The sequence below is a fragment of the Schistocerca cancellata genome, chromosome 6 (genome assembly GCF_023864275.1).
Source record: "Schistocerca cancellata isolate TAMUIC-IGC-003103 chromosome 6, iqSchCanc2.1, whole genome shotgun sequence".
In the NCBI taxonomy this organism is placed as follows: Eukaryota; Metazoa; Arthropoda; class Insecta; order Orthoptera; family Acrididae; genus Schistocerca; species Schistocerca cancellata.
Genome location: NC_064631.1, coordinates 713,086,733 through 713,107,550, shown reverse-complemented (window position 1 = coordinate 713,107,550; position 20,818 = coordinate 713,086,733). Strand labels below are relative to the sequence as shown.

Sequence of the window (20,818 nt, the reverse complement as noted above, 5' to 3'; positions counted from 1 at the left end):
ATTCCGCCAGACACGTTGTCAAAGGTTTCGGGTAATTTCATTCAGAGACTACGTCATATTATTGCTACGCATGGTGGATATGTGGAAAATATCGTACTATAGAGTTTCCCAGACCGCAGCGCCATCTGTTGTTGAAAATTGTAACTACTGTAATTTCGAAAGTTTGTCTGCCTGAAAATGCACTGTTGTCCCAAGCATATTGCAACAAACGGTGTATTTCTATCGCTGCTCGTTTAGTTTTTATTGCCGTTTCAAATATACCGGTCATTTTTGAAACTCCCTGTAGCTTTGGCACGGATAACAGCAGTGAGAAGCCATGGCATGGAAGCAATGAGGCCATGGTAGATTGCTGGAGGGAATTGGCACCACATGTCCACACACAAGTCACCTAATTCCCAAAAAATTTTGGGGAGTGGGGCGATGAGCTCTGACACACGTTCAATCACATTCCAGACATGTTCAATCGGATTCAGATCCGGTGAGTTTGGTTGCTATTACATCAATTGGAACTCACCACTGTGTCCCTCGAACTACTCCATCATGCTCCGTGCCTTGTGACATGGCACATTATCTTTCTGAAAAATGCCACTGCCATCAGGATACATGATTGTCATGAAGAGGCGTACACGCTCTGCAACCAGTGTAAGATACTCCTGGGGTGTCACGGTGCCTTGCATAAGCTCCACTGGACTCATGGATGCCCACTTGAATGTTCGCCACAGTATAATGTAGCCACTGCCAGCTTGTCTCCATCCCGCAGTACAGATGTTACGGAGCCGCTCCCCTGGAAAACGATGTATGTGCACCCTCCCACAGCATGATGATGAAAGTTTTGGGATTCATCAGATCATGCAATGCTTTGCCATTGCATCAATGTCCCATGCCAATGGTCATGTGCCTATTTCAGTCATAATTGCCGACCTCATGATGTTAACATTGGCACATTCATGGGTCGTCAACTGTGGAGGCTCATTGTTAGGAGTGTTTGGTGCACAGTGTGTTCAGACACACTTGTACTTTTCCCAGCATTGAAGTCTGATGTTAGGCCAGTATTACAGTATCAAATTTCTTTGTCAAAGATTTGATCAAAAATGTGATCAAATATTCCGTCAAATATATTTCACAAAGATCTTTGATGTAGCGCTAGAAGGGGTATTACACTGTCATCATATTTTTCGTCAAAGTTCAAGATGGCTGACAACAACAACTTGTTATTAACCGCAGCAGTTGCATGTACCTCAATTGCACTGTGTGCACATGCGGAAGAGAAGCGGGGGAAAAAAAAGGAAACATACCTGCGTGAAGCCGTGGGTTTTACAATGACATGATAGAAGCATTCAACTAAACTTGTTGCGTGAGCTTATAGTGGAGGACGTCAAGTCATCCATCAATTACTTAAGAATGGATGAGCATACATTTCTGTATGTGCTCAATGAAGTATATCCTCATATCACAAAGCACAATATTCACTTAAGAACTGCTACATCTGCAGAAGACAGGCTCGTTGTAACACTCCGATTTCTTGCTACAGGAGAGGGTTAGCTTAGGTCAGGTCAGGTCTCCAATCTTCGTAATCTATTTTTGTATCCAGCTTGCCTCACGTTGTAAAGCACCTCATCAGCTTCATACATTTCTATTAATTTTGTAGTTGTCGGCAAACACCAATTGTATTTACCAGCAATGTTTATAAAAACACTACAGACGACAGAATGCAGCGATGCTAGCGCTCCATGTGGTAACATGTCACATTGCGGTGAACAGAAGACAAGCAACTTCTTTGATCAAATCTATAGCGAGGCCATAGATTTGATCAAATATTGGACGACATTTGACAAAGTTCCCTATTACACCATCAAATATCTTTCACAAAGATATTGGACAAAGATATTTGACAAAGAAATTTGATGGTGTAATACCGGCCTTAGTTCTGCCACAGTTCGCTGCCTGTCCTGTTTTCTCTGTCTGCCCAGCCTATGATGTCTGACATCTGTAATGAGGGGTGGCCACCCAACCCCATGATGTATGGACATGCTTTCACCTTGATTTCACCACGAGTCGAAGACACTCACCACAGCACTCCTTGAACACCCGACAAGTTGTGCCAAGCCTCCAGGCCATCACAATCTGCCCTCAGTAAAATTAAGATAGTCTGTGCACCTTCCCATTCTACACAAGGACGGCACACTCACTGATACTACATGCATAGTGCGTGTCTCTGACTGACAGTCATTCCTCACCAGGTGCTGTTGCTGTCACCTGGATGCATTTATATTGATAGTAGGTCAGTGGTCATAACATTCTGGCTGATCAGTGTATTAGTTCCCTTGAAGGAATGTAGTGGTGTCGTTCTATCTGTTTGGTCAAGAAGATCCAATTCATTGAATATATTAAATTGTGTGTGTGTGTGTGTGTGTGTGTGTGTGTGTGTGTGTGTGTGTGTGTGTTTGTGTTTGTATATACTAGCAGTATTGTTCAAGAAATGTCTGGCTATGGCTTGTAATCATCTGCTAGCAGACTGATATGTGGATTAAATATTAATGCCAGTATTTTTCTTCACTGGTTGTGTTACATGTTAGATCATTGGAAAAGGTGTGAGACCACAGATCAGTGGTGAGGAAGCAACTAATGCAATACTGATGACACAGTGAAATCAACTAAGGGCTTGTGTGTGCCATACAGACAATTTCAACTTATTGACAGAGAGGAGGGCTATAATCAATGGATTTTTTTACATTATTTTGTCATATTTTGTTAAAATTCATACTGTCATCAAATGACTTTTTATTGAAGACATGAAGTATATCGTTTTGTACTTTTGGTATGTGTACTTGTAAATTAGATGAAGCATAAGAAACTCGATCAATTATCTGTAGGAAATTTTGTGGCATTATTTAAATTTTTCATTAGGATGAAATGTGCTGTGTGGACTTCCATTTTTTTTTTCATTTCTATGATATTCCATGGTAATTATGAAATATTTTGCTTTATGCTAACTTTTACAGTGTCTTATTTGCAATAGTAAAAAGTAAAAGAAGCTGGGGATGGGGAGGAAGGGTGCACCATCATAAGTTGCTTTCCCCAGTAAGAATTGGTGCATGTAATGTTATTGTGGTGGTCTTCGACTGCCTTCGATGCACCAAAATCATTGACTTTTTTCAAATGCATGCCACCATTGCGGTTTGTTCAGTCTTATGATGGCACTTGGCATGCGATGGTTATTTTGTACAGTGTTCTTAATAAATACAGAGTTTACATACAAAGTGGTGTTAAGGTTTTAAAATGACGATTGTATGACCTGTTCCCCACAGTGGTGACCCCGGACTTCTTCATTACAACCACGTGCCTGTTTTTCCTAGTACAATGCCCCAAAACATTTGAAGGGAACACATTTCCTGCCAGTCTGACACACAAGCAGGTACTCCCACCCAACTCATATGTCATTACGTTGCTACATCAACAACCCGCGACCGTGTTTGCATCCGCTGTGACGCCCGCGCCTACATTGTTTTCTCCTATGCCTTGTGTGTCATGTAGACAGACACTTACTTGTGCTGCATTACAGACAGATCACATACCAGTTTCTGGGTACCAGCTGCCCCCCCCCCCCCCCAACACCAACACCATCTTCCAATGATGCTAGAGCAGCCACCTGTTGGGTGGTTTCCGAAGCTTCCACAACTTCAAAAGGACAACCCTACAACATGGTTCGTGCTGGTGGATAATATTCTTTACATCCATGGCATGTTGGGAGATGACACAGGCTTCATGTGTTTCATGAGCCACCTACATGATGAGCCAGACCTGGTCAGCGATCTATTGGTCACGTCTCTGAGCCAGCACAAATACACACCCGCAAGAACCCACATCATCAAGCACTTAACAAGTCCTCCTGCAGAACCCATCCACTCTATTATCATGAAGTGTTTTTTTGTAGACTGTACACCTCCTCAACTTTGGCACTGAGCTCAGGTCAGAACGGATGAACTTCCTGACCTCATACTTGGGTCGTTGTGGCTTGTAAAATTGCCATCAGATCTCCAACAACATCTGTTGGCTCACAAAAACCACACCCTGAAAGAAAAGCTGCACCTGGTGGACCAGGCATACAGCATCATTAAACAGCACCAGCTCACATCCACCAGTTTTTTTGGGTACGCCTGTAGTTGGTAGCACTGTGCCATCCCTGACTCTTGCATTTCATTGGCCAGCCAGCAGAGGTTGGACGTGCGGCATGAAACAGCAATTGACAGTGCCACCTAGTGGTCAGACCACATAACCTGCTGCCACTTCGCACCCAGTTGCCCCACCCGCCCCAACGCCGCAACCTGACAGCTATTGTTCTATCAGTTTATTCAGCTCAGATAATGAGATTTTTATGTGCCTCTTCACGATGCATCTCAGACAAGTTCTGTACCAAGTCCTGTCATCTGTGCAGACATTCTTGGGTGGAGATACTAATATACAATCAACAGTATGTGATTGTAGAGGTGTCATCACATTTCAACAGCCTGTCGACTGCTGGGAGTCATCATTTCTGTTGACTTTGACCAGGCATTAAATTGTGTGACAACATCTCCCTCACAAAGGTGATGGAACGGACAGCTTTCCCACCAACCTCTGCCCTCAGAACCACATGGCTACTTTGTGATGCTTCTTCGAGGGTAATGGTAAATGGACTGTTGACAGCTGTAATATTGATTGCGCTGTCAGTCCAACAGGGTTGTCCCTTTTCAAACATCAAGTATGCCATCCCACTAGAACCACTTCTCTGCAGCCTCTAACATCATTTATTAGGATCACTCTGCAGGGACACACATTCAAATGTCGCACCTACGCAGACGGCCTCATCTTCATCATACACACCTGTGAGGAGGTTCAAGGGGCAACACCTGGATCAAGCAATATGGGAGCAGAAGGGGCAGACATGTGAATGTCACCAAATCCTGTGGAATGACAACCGGAAGGGGACTCCTGGCTGAAAGTCTGGTGCCATTCAGGACAACAGAGAATCTGCGCTGTCCATGAAAGTTTTCACTCGAGACAATTGTCACACCACAGCGATCAACTTCTGGCGTGTCTTCACCATCAAGATGGACATCTCCAGATCACTGGGCCATGTGCCACACACAGCATACCCACTATGTTGGTACCACGTTTGGGGACACTGCGCGGTCTTGTTGCGCGTCATGTAACTATTCAAACGTGAAACGTTCATGCCGGCTGACTATACATCTATGACAGGGTCAACATGCTCTATTTCCTCGTAGACACGGGTGCCGATGCTAGTATCATTCCCATGTCGAGTGCTCCGCCTGCGTGCCTGCTATCTTCTACGCCACTCCAGGCAACCAACAACTCCGTGTCTCGGCCGAAATTCAACTACACCTCTCGTCCGCCTTATGCTGTACCTGGACATTCTGCATTGTGGATGTTGACTGCGCCTGTTAGCAGCATGGATTTCCTACACAACTGTGGGTTCTCACCGGACCTTGAAGCAGGAGCCCTCCTGCACCATGGTACCCACAATTGGATACCAGGGACCTTTGCTACCACCACACCACCTCCTGACTCACACTGTGACGTCCTCTCTGCTGTTACAACTGAATGTGCCTGCCTCACTGCAGAACTCACTGATGCCCCGGCCTGCTTAACAACTCAGCACCATGAGGCCACCGACCTTCATGCTGAGAACATACGCCTACAACAGGTGATCGCCACCACGTCAGCTTACCTGAGACGCACACTCAAGGCAGCAGAGGATGCGGCCACACCACAGGGACAAGATGACGCCAATACCACCATGGTGAAGACGCAGCAGACACCCTCGCAGTGATGCCTCCTCCCATGGGTCAGTGACATTCTAGCCTCTAGTGTCATGAGTGTTCCAACACCTACCCCCACTGTTGTTACTCAGGGAATCCTATTGGTGGTTACTAACAGTACTTTTCACTAATTGAACGCCACAGGACGCCCATCAGCATGCCATAAAGCTCGATGCCTTAGCACCACAAAACTGCAGCATGCAAAACCGCAGTACAAGAATTGTTTGACTCCAGTATTGTCAGCCCGTCCAACAGCAATTGGTGCTCACCGATCCACTTAGTTCCTAAGAAGGATGGCTCATTTCATTTGTGTGGTGATTGCCAACAACTGAATGCCCAGACCATCTTAGATAACTATCTGATACCATACATACAGGATTTCGCCCAACAGCTCCATTGTGTGCAGGTTTTAGTGTGAAACACTGTCGGAAAGCGTACCACCAGATCCCAATGCATAAGAACAACATCCCCAAGACTGCAATAATCACCCCTTTCAGACTCTATGAGTACTGCCACATACCATATGGCCTAAAAACGCCACACAGGCCTGGCAATATTTTATTGATTCTGTACTATTCTCGCTGCTGTACTGTTACACATATCTAGACAATATTCTTATTTCATCAACTACCTCCAAGAAGCATGAACAATATCTGTCAAGAGTCCTTAATTTACTTGCCGAGAATATCGTTGAGATCAACGATGATAAATAGCAGCTGCGAGCTGCTAGTGTGACATTCCCAGGCTATAATGTCTCTGCAGTAGAGATCCACTCCATGTTGGAATGAGTCACCTTTTTCTGTGACCTTCCTCTGCTTGAGACTTACTGTGACCTATGCTGTTTCCTAGGCATGATAAACTATTTTTGATGACACATCCTGCACGCTGTATCCCTGCAAGCACTCTTGACTGATATACTTGCAGGAAAGAACACTTCCGGACTTCGCAAGGTTCTGTGGTGTGACGACATGCAACACTGCACTAGCCAATGCTATCACTCCAAAGCTCCAATATCGATCATGGCAGACACGAGTGATGCAGCCACCAGCACTGTGCTCCTTCAGCACATCGAGGGTTCTGTGCAACCACTTTGTTTCTTCTCATGAAAGTTGTCTGCCTCACAGTGTAAACAGGTCACTTTCAAATGAGAATGTTTTTTCGTTTATGAAGCAGTTCATCGAGGGTAGATCAGTGATCCCTCCAGACAAGAGGAGACAGCCAACACTGCTTCAATTGACAACAATGGCCCCCTCACTATTTGCATGCCACTCATGGCGCTCCATACCCCCACATCTTTGGGCTGCCTGATCCCAGTTTCCTGGTTCAGCACTTGCTCTGCCCACCAACGTGGCAACACGATTCCATCATAAACGGTATCTACAATCACAGACCAAGTGCCACACCAACCTACATCACCACCTCTCTCCGTGCTCCCCACTAGGGATGAGTGGGATTAGTGGCGGTCTTCGAGCACCAGAATCAATTGTTGACACAACATGCTATCTTTGAACTACCAAAATCTTTGACTTTTTTCAAATGTTGCCGCCATTGCAGTTTGTTCACTCTTATTCCATCACTTGGCATGTAATAGTGTGTTTTGTTCAGTGTTCTTAATAATTCAGTTCAATTTTTAGTATCACATAACATGCCTTATACAATCAAAGAATATAGAGTTTACACACAAAGTGGTGTTCAGGTTCTTAAAATGACAATTGTATGACCTGTTCCTCATATTGCCATAAGACATGTTTCTTGTATTGTTTTCTAATATCCTTGTAGTCAAAAAGTTTTAAATATGTCTTTGGCTCCAGATGCCTTCAGCATTTAAGTACTGTCAGTCTTTCATTTCTGGCAGAGAGAGAAAGATTTGTGATGTGAACATGGTGTGGGCTGTCAGAAACAAATATTGTCAGAAACTTTGTGGTGCAACTGCTGTTTTTGGTGTGAATTTGTGCTGATGAGAGCTGCACAATAAAGAACTGTCATTGTAATTGATGACATGTTACTAGCAGACTGATTGATGAACTGAGATAATATTGCAAAAGGGAAGTAAGCTAGTTTCAATTACAACTGGCTAATTCATAAGAGAAAAATTAAATCTTCGCATTTTTGCATATATGCAATGAATCATTTTATGTTGAATAAAGTATTATTATTATTATTATTACTATTGTCATTATTATTATTAACTGTATTTAAATGCACAACTGGAACAAGTAACAAGAAGCCAAGATGTTAATGGAAAATGACCAGCTCATAAATGAACAAACAAGACTGGTCAAACTGAAATTTGCAGGAACCACAAACTTATAACAAAATCAAATAAAAAAAACTTGGAAACATCATGCATTCAGAAAATGTGAATGGCAGCTAGATCATGTCTCCCTGTATAAATTGTACCATCATGAAATCTACAAGCTTGAAGTCCCAAAGATAACATACATGTGGTTTGACTACTACACTGTAAAGATCAAAATAAAATTAACTCCTAGGGTAAAGAATGAACTTCCAAATAAAAATTGGAGAAAATTCTTCCAAACCAAATTAATGAAACATATCCTACACGAAATCTGAACAGAGTCTATCAACATCAAATCACTACAAGAATTGATCATCAAATTATAGTTGACAGCAGAAGAATTAGCTCCAATCTCAGGAAGAAACATGATTGGTGGAACGAATGCAGCCAGGTGGTACAGACAAGACACCACGCCTGCATGAACTAACCATCAAGTCCAAAATTCAAGAAAAAAATTAATTTAGAGCTAATAAAACACAGTAAGTCCAACTCATAAAATCATTAGATGAACAAAGCAAACATCCTTAAAAAAAAAAACTAGAAGTAATAGATGTAACTTTAAAAAAAAAAAAAAAAGCAGTTGCCACATTATTAAAAAAACTTTTGGCAAATATCTTAAAAATATGAATCTCCCTAAAAAAAATTAAAGCTGAGAGGTAAATCACGAAAGTTACCACATACTAAGAAAAGAAGAGATCCTTACAGAGACATTCAACAAATTTTTAAAGTGTGATGACCGAACAGAAATATGGACAAATATGGACAAATTCATTTTAACCACCCATGGTCTAATAAATACTCAACAGCAATGAGATAAAACTCACAATCAGAAAACTAAAATATTACAAGGTTCTTGGCAAAGACCTAATCTGTGCAGAAATCTGGAAAAACAAGGAAAACATGCAGTCATATATCTCCACCAAACCTGGTCAAAATATGGGTTGTAAGGAAAATTACAGAGCATTGGACCACAGAAATAATCTCCCCATTACATAAAAAAGGTGATAAAACCAACATAGATAATTACAGGGACTTCCAGACTTTACAAACAATATTTTCTCCTGTACAATTTACAACAAGATCAACAACACTCTGGAAGCACAACTTGGAGAATACTAGGAAGATTTCATCCACACAGCAGCTGCCCAGGCCAAATTTTCAGTCTGAAACTAGTAGTAGAATGTTACAAATACAGAAATAAACTATGTCCAATCGTGCCTCGTAAGACACAGTGGTACAGACTGACTGCCATTTCATTCTCAGCCTATCACTGGATGCAGATACACCACTCTCCTTGCTGTTGTCTGCCAACAGAGATTAACAGACAGGATGGCCACCTATTCAAGTGCTAGCCAAGTTCAACAGTGCTTAACTTCAGTGATCTGATGGGAACCAATGTTTCCACTGTGGCAAGGCCATTGGCCATACAGAACTAAACAACTCCTTATTTCATTCACATACTTCAAAAAAGCATGTGATAATATTCACAGATTCACAATTTTAAAAATCCTCAAAACATACAGTCTTCATCTCAAACTAACAAAAACCGTAAAACTAGCTTTAACCAAGACAAATTCCAAGGTAAAGTTAGGGATACAATTTCAAAGGTTTTCACAATAAAAAGTCTTAGACAAGGCAATGGATTGTCTCCACCGCTTTTCAATGCTGCCATCAACTACGTCATGAGGTTTTGACACGAAGAAAATCTGCCTAAAATCAAAATTGGAGCAAAACCCTCAATGAGAACAAACTGTCTGCAGCTTGCTGATCATTTAGCTCTCTTAACTCACAACATCAAAGTAGATAATTACCCAGATCTCCAGTCACACAAAATCAACTTAAAAACAGAATAACAAGTATCCTTTCAGAAAACAGATCATGCCCATGAAATTTCTGTGTATAAGAAAAAGCCTTGATAATCAATTAAAAAATTTATATAGTTCTACTGTTTAAATACCATAGCTGAATTATGAAGTGTAACTTAAGTGAGAAACAAATGGGGATAAATAGAACCAACAAAATGATAAAGGCTCAGTTTCTAATTGGTCAACATATAATAAGAAATGCTTCTCAATAGACACTAAGTTCCAACAATACAAAACCATAACTCTTCTGGGAGCCACTTATGCTTGGGAAACTTTGTTCCACATTAAAAATGAAAGAGGAACTGCTCAGCCCTTCAAAACTAAAAGAAGAATCATCAGGACTTACACAAATAAAAATAGAAGCTCAAAGGAGTCTCCCCACTGAATCTGTCTATCAGGAGACTGACCCAGTCACCAGCATAATGAATAAGAAAAGAGTCTTATTTATTTCACTTATAGTGAATAAAAAGAAACAGGATTTTACAACAACTCGTGATGAGGAATCTTAGAAAGAAGACAGGAGGCCAATGGATCCAAACATTCAGCAAGATCTTAAAGCAGTTAAACTCCAGAAAACAGATACAGAGGACAATGATAAAATTAGTATTCTTCTTAAGAAAAAAATCATTTTCAGCAGAAATGATGCATAGAAGGTCTACAGAGATTTCAGACGAGTTGCAAAAATTACAATCAGAAAGAATGAAATGGTACAGGGCAGATCACCAGAACTGAACAATACAACCTTCAAAGAAGAACTGGATGTGGAACAACTCAGGATCCAATGTGTCCAGTAAAGTTCATAATAATAACTAAATTTCCACTGGATGACATTGTGCAAATTTGAATGTCATCCAGTGTCAAACCTGTGAAGTTTATTTCACAATATCTGCTGGGAAAGCTTGAAGAGTCACAATAATTAACATGATTGATCAGACAATTTGGAAAAAAATTATTCACCACCGTGAAATGTTTTGAGTGGAGTTCCATATTCTGATTTAAGAAATTCCAAACTAATTTTAGTGTTAGAGTGAATGGTGTTTTTAATTAAATAAATCTGCATTCTTAAACCACATACTAAATAATTATTTTCCTTGGGTGGACACGTAAGTGCAAATTATGAATTTTTAAGCAATGATATTATTATGAATCTATTGGGAAAGAAGTAATAGTGAAAGCCCTTGATTAACATAAATTAAACAGACAACCATTATTGACAGTTAATAGTTAGTGCTGCATAAGTACACTGTTTCATGATATTATCATATTACTTGACTTTTCTAAAGTTCATAAAAAAGGTCTCACCGTTCAAGGGTCTCCAGTCTCTTTCCAATCGCTTCTAAACTTCCAGAAATCATTAGTAGACGTTCTGTTTCTTCAGAAGGTTTTGGATATGTGCAGCACATGCATTTAAATAAATTAGCCAGAGAAAATTCAATGGAGCCTTTGTTGCTCTTTGTTTTGTCAGTGAACTTTGTCAGAAAGCTAAACATGCCCTTCTTCTTATCTTTTTTCTTTGTTTCTATGGCCACTGCTTGTTCCTACACAAAGATTTCAAAGGTATTACAAGACATAATAGTTATGATTATCAATTTTGAAAAAAATGTTTAAGTTGCTAAAGATTCAATATCTGAGTGTACCACACTCATATTCAATAAATGTCTTTAGTCATTAATGAATAAAAATCAAATAATATTGAATATTGTCATAACACATTGTTTCAAATTTGAGTGCACTGAATTTGGACCACATGTAGACAAAAAAACTGTACTGAGGGACATGTTATTACTACCTTCTCAATAAAATGAAGATACAGGTGCCAAACCATCACAAAGAACAACACAGAATCTCTGGGACACTCAACAAAGAATTTTATGTCTTGCAACAGTTTTGTTTCACAATCATTTTAAAAGAATGTTGTTGTTGTGGTCTTCAGTCCTGAGACTGGTTTGATGCAGCTCTCCATGCTACTCTATCCTGTGCAAGCTTCTTCATCTCCCAGTATCTACTGCAACCTACATCCTTCTGAATCTGCTTAGTGTATTCATCTCTTGGTCTCCCTCTACGATTCCTACCCTCCACACTGCCCTCCAATGCTAAATATGTGATCCCTTGATGTCGCAAAACATGTCCTACCAACCGATCCCTTCTTCTAGTCAAGTTGTGCCACAAACTTCTCTTCTCCCCAATCCTATTCAATACCTCCTCATTAGTTATGTGATCTACCCACCTTATCTTCAGCATTCTTCTGTAGCACCACATTTCGAAAGCTTCTATTCTCTTCTTGTCCAAACTAGTTATCGTCCATGTTTCACTTCCATACATGGCTACACTCCATACAAATACTTTCAGAAATGACTTCCTGACACTCAAATCTATACTCGATGTTAACAAATTCCTCTTCTTGAGAAACGCTTTCCTTGCCATTGCCAGTCTACATTTTATATCCTCTCTACTTCGACCATCATCGTATATTTTACTCCCTAAATAGCAAAACTCCTTTACTACTTTAAGTGTCTCATTTCCTAATCTAATTCCCTCAGCATCACCCGACTTAATTTGACTACATTCCATTATCCTCGTTTTGCTTTTGTTGATGTTCATCTTATATCCTCCTTTCAAGACACTGTCCATTCCGTTCAACTGCTCTTCCAAGTCCTTTGCTGTCTCTGACAGAATTACAATGTCATCGGCGAACCTCAAAGTTTTTACTTCTTCTCCATGAATTTTAATACCTACTCCGAATTTTTCTTTTGTTTCCTTTACTGCTTGCTCAATATACAGATTGAATAACATCAGGGAGAGGCTACAACCCTGTCTTACTCCCTTCCCAACCACTGCTTCCCTTTCATGCCCCTCGACTCTTATAACTGCCATCTGGTTTCTGTACAAACTGTAAATAGCCTTTCGCTCCCTGTATTTTACCCCTGCCACCTTTAGAATTTGAAAGAGAGTATTCCAGTTAACATTGTCAAAAGCTTTCTCTAAGTCTACAAATGCTAGAAACGTAGGTTTGCCTTTCCTTAATCTTTCTTCTAAGATAAGTCGTAAGGTCAGTATTGCCTCACGTGTTCCAACATTTCTACGGAATCCAAACTGATCTTCCCCGAGGTCGGCTTCTACCAGTTTTTCCATTCGTCTGTAAAGAATTCGTGTTAGTATTTTGCAGCTGTGACTTATTAAACTGATAGTTCGGTAATTTTCACATCTGTCAACACCTGCTTTCTTTGGGATTGGAATTATTATATTCTTCTTGAAGTCTGAGGGTATTTCGCCTGTTTCATACATCTTGCTCACCAGATGGTAGAGTTTTGACAGGACTGGCTCTCCCAAGGCCGTCAGTAGTTCAAATGGAATGTTGTCTACTCCCGGGGCCTTGTTTCGACTCAGGTCTTTCAGTGCTCTGTCAAACTCTTCACGCAGTATCTTATCTCCCATTTCGTCTTCATCTACATCCTCTTCCATTTCCATAATATTGTCCTCTAGTACCTCGCCCTTGTATAAACCCTCTATATACTCCTTCCACCTTTCTGCCTTCCCTTCTTTGCTTAGAACTGGGTTGCCATCTGAGCTCTTGATATTCATACAAGTGGTTCTCTTCTCTCCAAAGGTCTCTTTAATTTTCCTGTAGGTGGTATCTATCTTACCCCTAGTGAGACAAGCCTCTACATCCTTACATTTGTCCTCTAGCCATCCCTGCTTAGCCATTTTGCACTTCCTGTCGATATCATTTTTGAGACGTTTGTATTTCTTTTTGCCTGCTTCATTTACTGCATTTTTATATTTTCTCCTTTCATCAATTAAATTCAATATTTCTTCTGTTACCCAAGGATTTCTATTAGCCCTCGTCTTTTTACCTACTTGATCCTCTGCTGCCTTCACTACAGAGCTACCCATTCTTCTTCTACTGTATTTCTTTCCTCCATTCCTGTCAATTGTTCCCTAATGCTCTCCCTGAAACTCTCTACAACCTCTGGTTCTTTCAGTTTATCCAGGTCCCATCTCCTTAAATTCCCACCTTTTTGCAGTTTCTTTAGTTTCAATCTGCAGTTCATAACCAATAGATTGTGGTCAGAATCCACATCTGCCCCAGGAAATGTCTTACAATTTAAAACCTGGTTCCTAAATCTCTGTCTTACCATTATATAATCTATCTGATACCTTTTAGTATCTCCAGGCTTCTTCCAGGTATACAACCTTCTTTTATGATTCTTGAACCAAGTGTTGGCTATGATTAAGTTATGCTCTGTGCAAAATTCTACCAGACGGCTTCCTCTTTCACCTCTTACCCCCAATCCATATTCACCTACTATGTTTCCTTCTCTCCCTTTTCCTACACTCAAATTCCAGTCACCCATGACTATTAAATTTTCGTCTCCCTTCACTACCTGAATAATTTCTTTTATCTCGTCATACATTTCATCTATTTCTTCATCATCTGCAGAGGTAGTTGGCATATAAACTTGTACTACTGTAGTAGGCATGGGCTTCGTGTCTATCTTGGCCACAATAATGCGTTCACTATGCTGTTTGTAGTAGCTAACCCGCACTCCTATTTTTTTATTCATTATTAAACCTACTCCTGCATTACCCCTATTTGATTTTGTATTTATAACCCTGTAATCACCTGACCAAAAGTCTTGTTCCTCCTGCCACCGAACTTCACTAATTCCCACTATATCTAACTTTAACGTATCCATTTCCCTTTTTAAATTTTCTAACCTACCTGCCCGATTAAGGGATCTGACATTCCACGCTCCGATCCGTAGAACGCCAGTTTTCTTTCTCCTGATAACGACGTCCTCCTGAGTAGTCCCCGCCCGGAGATCCGAATGGGGGACTATTTTACCTCCGAAATATTTTACCCAAGAGGACGCCATCATCATTTAATCACACAGTAGAGCTGCATGTCCTCGGGAAAAATTACGGCTGTAGTTTCCCCTTGCTTTCAGCCGTTCGCAGTACCAGCACAGCAAGGCCGTTTTGGTTAATGTTACAAGGCCAGATCAGTCAATCATCCAGACTGTTGCCCCTGCAACTACTGAAAAGGCTGCTGCCCCTCTTCAGGAACCACATGTTTGTCTGGACTCTCAACGGATACCCCTCCGTTGTGGTTGCACCTAAGGTACGGCCATCTGTATCGCTGAGACACGCAAGCCTCCCCACCAACGGCAAGGTCCATGGTTCATATTTAAAAGAATATAGAACTGATTCTTCAGTTTCTCCTGGTGTATTCGTTGATCAAACAGCCCATAAGAGTACTGCCAGTCCTTAATGTCAAACAGGCACAATATTACAGTGATCAAATATGTCCCCATTGTCAAGTGCATAGACAAACTGAGCTTCTCAGGGCATGCAGCTCTCTTATTTCCTCACCCACCGCCCCACCCCCTCCCTCCACCCCATCCCCTGTAAGATGTTCCCTCCAAGGTCTGCCCATGAGGGTGCATGTTGGCAGCCAAGAATATGTTTGTATTGGCATATGTGGTAATGTCAATGTAGTTGCTCAGTCCGCCTTGTCGCCAGATTATCATGTTTGGTGAGAATCTTCTTGCTAGACTCATTGCTGGTTCCCAAGTTTTTCTGAGATTGTTGCTGCAGTTTCACTTGAAAAGATCATCTCTGGTGCAAATTTTGATGTCTTCTCTAATGACACTGTCCCAATATTTGGAAATCTTCATTAAAATCCAGGTACATTCATATTCCATCACATGATTCTCTGATAAACACTGCTCTGCGGCCACCGATCTGTTAGTTTAAGTTAGTGGAGTGTGCCACTGGTATACTTGGAATTTATCTTTGACAGCATGCATTGTTTGTCCAATATATGTCTTGCCACATTTGCATGGAATCTGATGTACTCCATCCTTTTGCAAACTGAGGTCATCTTTGACACTCACTAGTAATGCCTGTGTCTTTTTGTGGGGGCAAAAGATAGTTCTTATGCGGTGCTTCTTCAGAAAGTGCCCTCCTTTACTGAAAGCACACCAGTTTGTAGTATAAAAACTGTGGCTACCTCTTCCTTCATGATTTCTTCCATCTCTAGCAGTTGTACTTTAGTGGCGGGGCAAAGAATATGCTAAATGTGCCATTCCTTCTGAGTATATGTTTTTTTTTTTTTCAGAACACAGTTCTGAGGTGTTCCAGTTCCTGGGGCAGATTCTCTGCACCTGAAATGTCTGTCCTGTAAACTAGTGTTTTTAGTACCCTATTGCTCTCTGGAGGGTGGTGGCAGCTATCTGCATGCAAATACAGGTCAGTGTGCATCTTATTCTTCAGTCTCCATAGCAAATTTGATGTTGGGAAGTCAAGCAGTTTGTCCTTCCATGGGGCCAGATGGTGAACATGTCATCCACACAATAGAAAAAGCAGGTGGGTTTCCATTTGGATGCCTTCATGGCCTCTTTTACAAAGTGATTCATATGCAAATTCATAATACCTGGTGAGAGTTGGCTGCCCTTTGCGACTCCCTCCATTCACTCATAGTTTTCTCCATTAAACAGAAAATACTTGGAGGTTAGGACATGCCTGAAAATGTCAGTCATTTTCTTGCCAAATTTATGGTGAGAGGAACCCCGGGAATAATGAAACAATGTCAGAGCTCACTACGATATCAGTTTCTTGATGACCCTCTCTGGTACTTCCAATTCCTTGAGAGGTGCCCTGGTCTTGTCCTCCACTTACTTGGTGGGATCAGCACTGATCTTCCTGTAGGAGTCATCATTTAACAAGTTCTACATCTGTGTAGTCCTTGTGGGAGAAAACAACAGTATCATTGCCTTTGTCAGCAGGAAGACTGTCATTCCTTGACATTATGGCCAGAAGAAGAGCTGATGGCACTCTGGGCCATGGTATGTATTGAAATAAAACACAAACTAACCTGTATTTGCATGCAGATAGTTGCTACCAATCTGTGCCAAGGAATAGGGTATTGAAAACACTAGTACACAGAGTGCACACCATCTCATATGCAAGGAGTCTGCCTCAGGAATTTGAACACCACAGAACCGTGTGCTGAAAAAACTAATACTCAAATGGCAGATTAGGTGCACTCTTTACCACATCCCTAAACAGAAGAAATCATAGAAGAAGAGATAGTTACAGCCTTTATACTGCACACTGACATGCTATCCAGAAAAATTAGGAGTTTACTGAAAAAGCACTGGATAAGAACTGTCTTTTGCCCAACCAATAAAACACAGGCATTACTAGGGTGTGTCAAAGATGACCACAGTTTGCAGAAGGCTGGGGTTTATCAAATTCCATGAAAATGTGGCGAGGCATATACTGGACAAGCAGTGCACATCATCAAAGATCAATGTCGAGAACACCAACAGCACACTCCAGTAATGTAATCTAACAAGTTGGCTGCCACAGAGCACTGCCTGCCAGAGAATCATGCTGTTAATATGAACTTATCTGGAATTTAGTGCAGACTTCCGGATACTGTGACAGTCCCATTAAAGAAGCCATTGAAATTTGAACCAAACACAATCTTATCAATGGTGACTGTGGCTATAATCCCAGTAAGGCTTGGGAACTAGCACTTGAGTCTAATTAAGAAGATGCTCACCAAACATAATGATCTGGTGACCAGGGCAACCAAGCTACTACATCAACACTACCACAGACACCGACATAAGTGTCTCTGTGATTCCCGATGCACGTCCTCATGGGCAGATCATAGAGGGAACAATTTGCTGTGGGAGGAGATATATGTCATCTGTGTGCCCTAAGGAGCTCAGTTCATCAATGCACCTATTAATGGCGAAATGTCTGACTGCCAAAATATTGTGCCCATTTGACACTATGGCTCGGCAGTACATCTGTGGACTGTTCGATTACACAGAATTGGTTTTCATTTGGTGTTGTAAATAAAAATGAATATTAAAAACAGAGAGGTGGTAATGAAAATAATAAATTTCCATGAGTAATGCCACTTGAGGTGTACAAAGTCTTTTGAGGTATGAAGAAAGGAAGAAGTCCTGTGGGTGTTGGTCAAGGCTGGTGCAGTACAATGCAATTAGGAAAATATTTTATAATATTTTTGGGCAAGGAACAGTTTCCCAAAACTTGGACAAAGCTGTAATATTTCTATTTCACAATAAAAGGGTCAGATAAGACAGAAAAAGCTATTGATCCTTCATCTTCCTTTTTATAGTTCACAAGATATTCACTAAAATTATCGCTGAACCCAAATCACTAAATTTATCATGAAGTCCAAAGAATAAACTTAGACTTTAATCAAACGAAAGGGTCAACTGACTTTAAACATAAATCTCAGTGCCTCGGTGTGTAAGTTGTAGGCTACAAGGTGTGCAACGTTGCTTCCACCATTTTTTCCCCAACATTTGAGGCTTTAATGAAACAAATTGGTTACACATGTATCATTCAAAGTATTTTCCATCACTGGTCACTACTTTCTCCCATCTTTTGGGGTAGTGTATAAATTCTGCATCAAAAAAATTTTTCATCTTTTGAAGCGATCCACAAATCGATCCACGAATCGATCCGGTTTGTGACTTCTTCATGAGATCGGAAGTGTTGGTCAGCCAGGCCATGCACCACTGATCTGAACAGGTGATAGGCAGAGGGTGCAATGTCTGGATAATAATGTGGGTGGGGTAGGACTTCCCATTTTAATGTTTCCAAGTACGTTTTGACCTCTTATGCAACGTGGGGTCAAACATTTTCACGCTGCTAAATCACTTTATCATGTCTCTCGCTGTATTGCGGCCATTTGTCTTTTAATGCTCTGCTCAAACACATTAATTGCATTCAATAATGAGCACCTGAGATTGTTTCACTGGGTTTTAACACCTCATAGTACACAACGCCGAGCTGGTCCCATCAAATGCATGATCTTGGAGTCGTGAATATTCGGTTTGGCTGTCGACGTGGAAGCATGGCCATTTGATATCCCCATAATTTTTTGCTTTTAGGGTTATCATAATGAACCCATTTTTCATCCCTGGTCACAGTGTGATGAAGAAATCCCTTCTGTTTTTGCCACTGAAGCAACTGTTCACAAACACACAAATGCTGTTCAACGTCTCTTGGTTTCAGCTTACACAGGACCCAAGTTCATTCTTTCTGAATCATGCCCAGAGCCTTGAGATGTTTTGATATGACTTGCTGTGTCACTCCCACCAATCATGCCAATTCTTCTTGAGTCTGATGCGAGTCTTAACTCAGCAATGTCTCCAATTCTGCATCTTCAAAAAATTCTCTCTTCCACCACTAAGCCAGTCTACGATGTCAAAATCACTGTTCTTGAAGTGTTGAAGCCACTCACAACATGTTCTTTCACTAATAGCATCCTTACCATACGTACTTGAGAGCATTTGATGAGACTCAGCCAGTGTTGCTGTTTTCTTCATACTGAAACAAAACAGTAACACCTCCCACAAATGATGAGAATTTGGCTCTTAAACTGACATTTTCAATCACGAACAACTTTATGATGCAGACACAACTCAACACAAAGCTAACTGCCTGACATCTGCGATCTGTTTCTTTCAATCGCTACTTACCGTTGCCGTCACCTGTCGGCAAACGGCGGAAGCAAAGTTGTACACCTTTTCTACACTCCTGGAAATGGAAAAAAGAACACATTGACACCAGTGTGTCAGACCCACCATACTTGCTCCGGACACTGCGAGAGGGCTGTACAAGCAATGATCACACGCACGGCACAGCGGACACACCAGGAACCGCGGTGTTGGCCGTCGAATGGCGCTAGCTGCGCAGCATTTGTGCACCGCCGCCGTCAGTGTCAGCCAGTTTGCCGTGGCATACGGAGCTCCATCGCAGTCTTTAACACTGGTAGCATGCCACGACAGCGTGGACGTGAACCGTATGTGCGGTTGACGGACTTTGAGCGAGGGCGTATAGTGGGCATGCGGGAGGCCGGGTGGACGTACCGCCGAATTGCTCAACATGTGGGGCGTGAGGTCTCCACAGTACATCGATGTTGTCGCCAGTGGTCGGCGGAAGGTGCACGTGCCCGTCGACCTGGGACCGGACCGCAGCGACGCACGGATGCACGCCAAGACCGTAGGATCCTACGCAGTGCCGTAGGGGACCACACCGCCACTTCCCAGCAAATTAGGGACACTGTTGCTCCTGGGGTATCAGCGAGGACCATTCGCAACCGTCTCCATGAAGCTGGGCTATGGTCCCGCACACCGTTAGGCCATCTTCCGCTCATGCCCCAACATCGTGCAGCCCGCCTCCAGTGGTGTCGCGACAGGCGTGAATGGAGGGACGAATGGAGACGTGTCGTCTTCAGCGATGAGAGTCGCTTCTGCCTTGGTGCCAATGATGGTCGTATGCATGTTTGGCGCCGTGCAGGTGAGCGCCACAATCAGGACTGCATACGACCGAGGCACACAGGGCCAACACCCGGCATCATGGTGTGGGGAGCGATCTCCTACACTGGCCGTACACCACTGGTGATCGTCGAGGGGACACTGAATAGTGCACGGTACATCCAAACCGTCATCGAACCCATCGTTCTACCATTCCTAGACCGGCAAGGGAACTTGCTGTTCCAACAGGACAATGCACGTCCGCATGTATCCCGTGCCACCCAACGTGCTCTAGAAGGTGTAAGTCAACTACCCTGGCCAGCAAGATCTCCGGATCTGTCCCCCATTGAGCATGTTTGGGACTGGATGAAGCATCGTCTCACGTGGTCTGCACGTCCAGCACGAACGCTGGTCCAACTGAGGCGCCAGGTGGAAATGGCATGGCAAGCCGCTCCACAGGACTACATCCAGCATCTCTACAATTGTCTCCATGGGAGAATAGCAGCCTGCATTGCTGCGAAAGGT

The 20,818-nt window shown here is 42.1% G+C and overlaps 1 protein-coding gene across 1 annotated transcript in view; it reads right to left on the bottom strand.

Moving 5' to 3' along the window:
• Positions 1-20,818, bottom strand: part of LOC126190947 (chitin synthase chs-2-like) — a 252,167-nt gene that overhangs the window by 62,514 nt on the left and 168,835 nt on the right. The window contains exon 16 of the mRNA XM_049931591.1: positions 11,289-11,524. Coding sequence (XP_049787548.1) covers positions 11,289-11,524 — 236 coding nt within the window. The remainder of the gene's footprint in view (positions 1-11,288; positions 11,525-20,818) is intronic.